At 58.0% G+C, this 7,507-nt stretch overlaps 1 protein-coding gene across 1 annotated transcript in view; it reads left to right on the top strand.

The window, feature by feature from the left end:
• SFXN5 (sideroflexin 5) overlaps nucleotides 1–6,071 on the top strand; it is a 132,951-nt gene extending 126,880 nt beyond the window's left edge. The window contains exon 14 of the mRNA XM_003354772.5: nucleotides 3,078–6,071. Within this exon, the coding sequence (XP_003354820.2) occupies nucleotides 3,078–3,155 (78 nt within the window). The 3' untranslated portion in view covers nucleotides 3,156–6,071. The remainder of the gene's footprint in view (nucleotides 1–3,077) is intronic.

The following is a 7,507-nucleotide window of genomic DNA, read 5'->3' on the forward strand; positions in this document are numbered from 1 at the left end:
CCAGGATGCCTCAGTAGCTGTTTAACAGCTTTCCCGAAGGGTTATGTTACACCTCATGGTAAGATTGCTGGGATGTTATATTTTGTTGGTTTTTGCAGCTGAAAGCTAAGAACAGTTTTCCAGTTTTTTAAAAACATTGAATATTTTAAATACCTAAATTGTTTTGCACAAATTTTTGCTAATTTGTCTAACTAGGTTAAACATTTTCAAAAGCATTTAGATTTTTAAGCGTGGGCGCTGTGCATTGTGTCAGTGGCAGCATGGGGACGAGGGGAGCTCGTGGGGTGGAGGGGACTCGGAGGCCGGCAGGGGTGTGGAGGGAGGAGGTGGTTTGAAGAGGGGGGTGGGGAAGAGGCCTGGGCCCTGAGCCTAGCTCTTGTCTCTTTGGCCTGTTCAAGTGCCCTGGGTGTTGAGGTACCAGGGGACTATGGGGAAAAGGACCCCTCCTCTGGGAATGTCACCATGCCTACCAGCTGTAGTCCACACCGAATTCCCTCTTATCTAGCCTTGGACATGACTGAGTTCTCTGAAAGCCAGGCCGGTCCATGGCACCTCTTGCCTACTCCCCAGGGTTGACATGTCTTGACATAGAGCAGGCCCCTGGGACCAAGCTCAGCTGAGCTGGGTGACAAAGGCCTGGGGCTTCCTTGACTCTGCCCAGGGCAGGGGTCAGGCTGGGGCCCCTCATGGAGGTAGCTCCATCCAGGCTCCCTCAGGCGTGGGGGCTCCAGCATCCCCACTGTCTCCGTCCCCAGAGCTACAGATCAACATCTGGGCTGCTGCGGAGCCTGTAGGGGGACCCCAACCTCCCAATGCCTTCTGCCTCTCTTCTCTCCACGCATTGGTCCAGCCCTTATGAATCCACTGTCTCCCGGTTCTGGGCCTGGAGGAGGCAGAGACGAGCACGATCACACACGAGCTCAAGCCTCACAGAGCTTGCTCGGAGATCTAATGCGGAGAAGGGGGAGATGAACGAATGAAAAGTCGGCCCCAAACCACGTGCTCTGACGGGCATACAAAGTGCAGGGCGGGTGGCACTGGAGACGTGGCCACCCCCAGCCTGGAGGAGGGAAGACGGCTAAAGCTGAGGCCTGGAAGATAAGCTCAAGTCCAGGGAAGTTGGGTGTGGGTGGCGCGGGAAGAAGTGGCAGAGGGGCAGCTCAGGCAAAGACTCGTGGTGGGAATAGCCCATGGGTCTGAGGTACTGTGATAAGTAGGTGTGCTGTGTCTCCCTCCAAGGCACAGAGTGGTGAGGGGTAGGCAGGGGCTGGATCTTGAGGGATCCAGACTGGGTCCCCATGGGCACTGGAGCCACTGAGCCATTTCATAACAGAGAGAGGCATGATCAGACTTGTAGTTGAGGAGGCTCACACTGGCGGTGTGAGATGGGCTGGAGTGGGTGAGACTTGAGGGAAGGGAGAGAAAGGGGAGGCCCAGAGGCTCCAGGGTCTCTGGCCGGAGCACCACTGTGTGGCTGTGTGGGTAGCCAGGAAGGGGCAGAAGATGAAGAATTCAGTTCTGTTTTATTTCTTTTTTCTTCTTCTTTTTTAGCCATCTGGTGGCACATGGAGTTCCTGGGCCAGGGATCAGATCAAGATCTGAGCCTCAGTTGAGACCTACGCTGCGGCTGTGGCAACGTCAGAGTCTTTGACCCACTGTCCTGGGCCAGGGATCGAACCTGTGTCCTGGTGCTGCAGGGACATCACTGGTCTCTTGCTCCACAGAGGGAACTCCCAGTTCTGTTTTAGATGGATTGGGTTTAGGTACCTCTGGGGGTGTATGCAGGGAGGAGATCCAGACGGAGCCCCAGGGACCCTGCAAAGTGTGCAGTGGGTGTCACATAAAGGGAGCTGGCAGTGACCTTGGAGTGAGAGATTTCTGTGCCGTGTGGAAACAGAAGGCAGATTTGCTGTGGGTTGGGGAGTCAGCGGGTGGTGAGGAGGCGGAGCTGGCCAGTGTGGACCAGGCCAGGTAGAGAAGTGTGGTTGTTGGAGGGGGAAGCGACGAGGTGGTGGCTGGAACATGGCAGGGGCTTCAAGGGAGGTTTTATCAAATGGGAGGTTCTAGTCCATGTTGAAATGCTGATGAGCAAGAGTCAGGGGGCTGCAAAGGTGGGGGGGGCAACCTGGGAGTGGTCTGTGGAGTGGGCAGGAGGAGGGGGTGCTGGGGAGAATCTGCCTTCCAGGGGAGGGATGGCCGCCTTGGGGCAGCTGGAGGGCCGGTCAGGAGCGGGGCGTGGAGCAGAGTGTGGACACAGGTAGGTCGCTGGTGTGATGAGAATGACGCTCAGGGGTTCCTCCTGATGCCTTCTGTTCCCACTCCGAGACTGGAAGATGAGTGGGAAGCTGAGGGTCAGGGGGCTGAGGAGAGCAGGGGGGATTTAAAGTGGCCTCTGTGGGGAATGGAAGAGGGAGGGGACTGACCCGGTGGCTCAGGGGTGGACATTTTCTGAGCCACTGTGAGGACCCAAAGTCCGGGACAGTGAATGTTGAGTGATCGGGTTCACGTGGAGAGAAGGTGCATGCGTGACTGGGTTTCTCCGAAGCAGGGCTTGTGCTAGTCTGGCTGGAAGGGCCTCGCAGCCCCGAGAGGCTGCAGCCGTGGCCCCTGGCATCCATCGGAGGCGGAGGATGTGAAGACTGAGCTTAGGGAGTCTGGGCCCTGGGGGCTCAGTCTGAAAACAGATAAGGAGAGTGAGCAGGGTGCAGGAAGGATGGGGACTGAGGGATCCAAGAAGAGCAGCCCTGGGGAGTGACCAGGTCCAGGATGTGGCCTGGGAGTGGGTTTGTGCAGCGTTCCAGACAAGGTCCTTGGAGAGAAGACACAGGACTCAGAGGGAAGGACGTTCCCCTGGATAGACGTGCTGGCAGAGGAAGGGGCATGACCTGGCTGGAAGGGGGCAGAAGGGCAGTAAAGAAGGAAGATGTGTCACGTGGTGGCACATGTGGGCCCCGGCTGGGGTTGCAGGGGAGGGGGTATGGAGGGAGAAGCATGGACCCCTAAATGCTACTCCCAGCTCCCCTCCCTGTCTCCCCACCCCCTCAGCCCTCCTCTCTCTGTTCTCACTCTCTCCTCAGATCGAAACGACCCAGTTAGAGCCTGAGATCGCCCAGGCCACCAGCAGCCGGACGGTGGTGTACAACAAGGGGCTGTGAGCAGTGGCCGGCTGGCCTGGGGACAGAGCGTTGTCTGGGCCAGGAGCTGGGGGCAGGGAAGAGCTGCACCTGCAGGGAGAGACAAGCTGACTCCACCCCCACCCCCGAGTCCTGGGCCACCTGGGGGAGCGACCCCCCCCCCAGTGGTAGAAAGACTAATCTATTCACGCGTTAACACAAGGGAGAGAAATTCTGACACATTTACTATAAAAAATAATCAAGTGCATTTCTGGGCCTTACATAGGGTTGTCAAAACTCTACTTAGCACAATTATATGTGAAGCTGAAAAATTGGAGAGTGCCCACAGGGTAGGATTCGGGTTCTTTTGTACTTTGGTTTCTTTTTTATTTTAATTTTTTTTATCAGAATCAAGCCTTGGTCACAGCTGCCCAGATGCAGCAGGTGGACAGGTGGTGCGAGTGGGAGTAGGCGTGGGAGCTGGTTGATTTGGTGGCCAGTCTGGTAGATTTAAGATAGGACCATGCTCAGGCCTCATAGCTCCCTGGGCTGGGCTGGGCTAGGCTGGGCTGGCCTGGGCTGGGGAGGGGAGGCAGTCTCCACTTCACTGGGTGAACCAGCTATGATTAAGTTCCTTAGGAGGTGGCCCAGGAAGGAAAGGGGCACTGGAAGCCTCTGGAAGCTTCTGGAAGCTTCCTTGGGTAGCTGGCTCTGTGTGTGGCCCGCCTTCATTCATGCCACACCCGCAGAACCAGTTCTTCGGCATGAAGCCCTGTGACACACTGGGGCTGGCATCACCCTTCACGGAGCCACGATCCATTTGAGGCCCTTGCGGTGGCCCCAGCTCCAGGCAGGAAGCCCTGAGAAAGGAATGACATTTGACTGGAACCAGGCCCGCCCTCTGGCCTCTGTGGGAAGATCTCCCCCCAGGCCCAGGCTGGAAGCTGGGTATGGGGCAGAGGATGGGGCTGGAGCTGAGGCCTCACTCCTGAGAGTGCAGAGCCCAGTTCTCTAGGCATCTACTTGAGAGCATCACCCCAGGAAGAGTGGGCCCCCCCTCAGGCTGTGTGACCCTGGACAAATCTACTCGCTCCTCTGAGCCTCCACGCCCTATCTGGAACCACGGAACTGCCCTGAGGGGTTCCCACCTGCTCTTTCAGCTAGACTTCGTCTTTGCCTGTCCTGCTCCGATGCTGGTCATTCCAGGCACATCCTCAGCATGAACACTGGACTGGGAGTGGGGCAGGCTCCTTTGGGAATGGCCAGCAGCTGTCCTCGGAGCCTGGACCTTGCCCTTCTGCATGTGAACGTGCATCCCAAGAGCCCTCAACCTTGGTCAAACCCTTCACCACGTTCTGAAGGAGGAGGAGTGTGCATGCCTGGGCCTGAGAGTGGGCCTGCTGGGGCTTCTGAGGCCCCTTGCTGCTGGCTCTATCTCCCTCTCACTTGTGGGCCAGGAAAGAGCAGGCCTCAAGGCACCGCTTACCCGACCCCAGGTGGAATGAAGCCCTTGATACACAGCTGAAGAGCCTCTGCCCACCCCTGGCGACTCTACCTGGGAGAGACCTGGCTAGAGAGGAATACATGCACTTGCAGGAAAAGGCCAGTGCAGAGCAGCAAGGACGTGGCCACAGGCGGCTCTTGCCATCCTGAGGGCGGGGTGGTTGTAATGAGGTAGGTCCTCCAGGGCGCTGACACCATGCACGCCCCTGCCCCTGAAGCTCCTGCTGCCCTCACCGCCCAGCCAGGCCCTGGTGCCCACCCCAGATAGTTCTTCAGGGTATTGTCCTGTGGGGTCCCCACTCTCCTGAGCTGCAGCCCACCCACTGCCCATCAGGAAAGAGAGAAGGAGGAGACAAGCACAGAGGACTAAACTGCAGAGGGGGTACCACGGTATTGGCAGGGCAGGTCGTTTTTCAGCTAAGTTCGCCAAAATGTGAATGTGCCAATGACTGGGCAGGTGAGGGTCCTCTTTTGAAAGGCTCACTTGGAGCTCGCCTCGCCCCACCTCTCATAGGGTCTTGTTCTTGTGCACTTTACCTTGGGACCAAAACTGCTCACCGCAGCCCCACGCCCACCCTCTCCGGGGGCCTGGCAGAGATGGGGTCTTTCCAATCCACCTCCCTGTGAGCTGCCCTGGCCCAGCCCTGCCCCTGCCCCAGCCCTGGGAGCCCTGTGGCCTCAGCATCTCATAACCTACTTTGTCTCCCACGTGACGTCTGGATGGGCTCCCAATGCAATTTCCCAGGAGCCACGGGTGTTTCTCCTGGGGGCATAGGAGGGGTGGAGGGTGAAGGATCCTTGTAGCTCAAGGTCATGGCAACCAAGGTTCAGTGGGCCATGCTGCTAAGTCTTGGTCTGGCTGCGAAAAATGTCATGAGGGGAAACGCTTGGCCGACATCCATCCTGCACTCTGCTGAGGCCAGAGGAAGGGAGGCCTCGGGGAGCAGACTGGTTCATAACTGGGGGGAGGCTCAACCCCCTGCCCCCCCACTGAGGGCGGGGCCTGGCCTAGCTGGGCCGGAATATAGGGCATTCCTTCAACTGGTTCTCTAGCCCTAGCGTGCCTGCCCGCCCTCTGGTCACATCAAGCGTTCCCTCAGGCTTGGGGGAGGCCCTTCCCTCATACCAGAGAGTAATCTGAGAGCCCAGGCACCCAAAGCCCACGATGTCAAAATGGCCAATGGACCCCTTTCCAATTCCTGACCGTGAGCCAGCTGGTCCCCTGTCCTGGGCCTCGAGCCCGGAAGCAGGGTGACATTTTGAAAAGGAGAAGGGCCGGTGGTTTTCCAGCTCTGGGCCAGTGTGAGGCCCAGTGAGGCGCTAACACACAGGCCTTGGCCACTCCCAGGGGACTTTGCAGTGTCTTTTTAACCTTCTCAGAAAATGTCTCAATCTCTGTGATGTATGTCATACTAATGAGCCGTGGGCAATAAAGGGTGGACTTAATGCCCCAGATCTTGGTTTTGTGAATCGTGGGTGGGAGAGGTGGGGGTGGGGAGACGCAGTGGGAAGGGGCCAAGGGCTGACCGAGGATTCTGGGGGAGGCCCCTGAGGATCGTGCAGACCGAGGCCCGAAGCTCGAGGCAGGGTCAGGCCCTGTGGGAGGCCCAGAGGGAAAGGGAGAGGAAAGGATGGAAGAGCAGGTGAGGGCAGGAAGCTGGACACAGCGGACGAGTTGAAACTCTGCCGAAGGACCCCCTTTACAGAGCAATTGCTGAGTGGACTAAAGGCCCCACTGCAAGAAAGTGGGGAGATAAGGGACTTTGGTAGATTTTTGCACTGCAATATCCAGGGACCTGGGAGGAGGCGAGGCAGGGCCAGGAGCATTCTGGACTGACTGGGGGCTGGGAGCAGCTTCACTGGGAGAGGAGGTTTGAGCCAATTGGAAGGGTACCTGATGTTGGCAGTTGTGCATGGCACCATTCCTTGGAGCTCTGGCCCTTTCCAACTCCTCTGAAGTCCTTTGGGGCCAATCTCAACCACCTCCTGGTAGCTCTGGCTCCTCCAATTCCAGGGAGCCCCAGGGTGCCTGAGGGAGTGAGGCCTGGCCTCTTCTCTGGGACCCCCAGGCGTCTTCCACCCCTGCAGGGAGAAGCCGATGGCTTCCTGTGCCAGGGGGACCGTGTGGTGGAGGTGGGGTTGATGACTGGGGTCAGGCAGACCAGAATTGCAGCCCCAGTTTGGCCCCAGCATGACCGTGACTTCTAGCCAGTCACTTCCTTTACTCACCCATTCATACAGTCAGCAGCACCTTGGTGTCCTTGGCTATAAAATGTCAAGGACAGCATCACTTACTGGACTGGTGTACGTATTAGAGAGATCAGATGAAGAACACACCCAGACTCATCTCGCACCTCCCAGGGGTCGGGGGGCTGCTGCCTTCCCTTGCCTGGGCTCTGGCCTCCCTAGGAAGGTGGGAGCGCATGGGGGAGGGGTCTGTTCTCAAAGTGATCAGGGAGAGTAGGTCAGGGGGCTTCTGGTCCCCCGGGGAATTTCTTTGCTAAGAGCCTCACTGACCACAGCCCCCATCCGGACGGAAATCCTTGACTCACAGGACAGACACAAATCCCTCCTGGGAGCTGTTTGTTGTTTTTAGCTGGTTTGGGGGCTCAGCTCCTGCCCAGCCCGGATCATTAACACCTCAGGAATGCTGCTTCCCCTGGTCCTATCCCCACCCACTGGCCCCGAGGGCCTCCCTCTTCCCACTCAGGCCATGGTTAGAAGGAGAGTCAGAATGCTAGGGGAGGAGGGCAGTGATGAGTGACCCTGTCCCTGGAGAGCCCGACCTCATTTTCAGAATGGAGCTTCCTCCAGTCTCCCCCCGCCCCAAGCTGCTGCTACTCCTGCCATCTCACCCAGCCTGCTGCCACTGATTACAACCCCCCACACTG

This window comes from Sus scrofa, chromosome 3 (genome assembly GCF_000003025.6).
Source record: "Sus scrofa isolate TJ Tabasco breed Duroc chromosome 3, Sscrofa11.1, whole genome shotgun sequence".
Classification (NCBI taxonomy): domain Eukaryota; kingdom Metazoa; phylum Chordata; class Mammalia; order Artiodactyla; family Suidae; genus Sus; species Sus scrofa.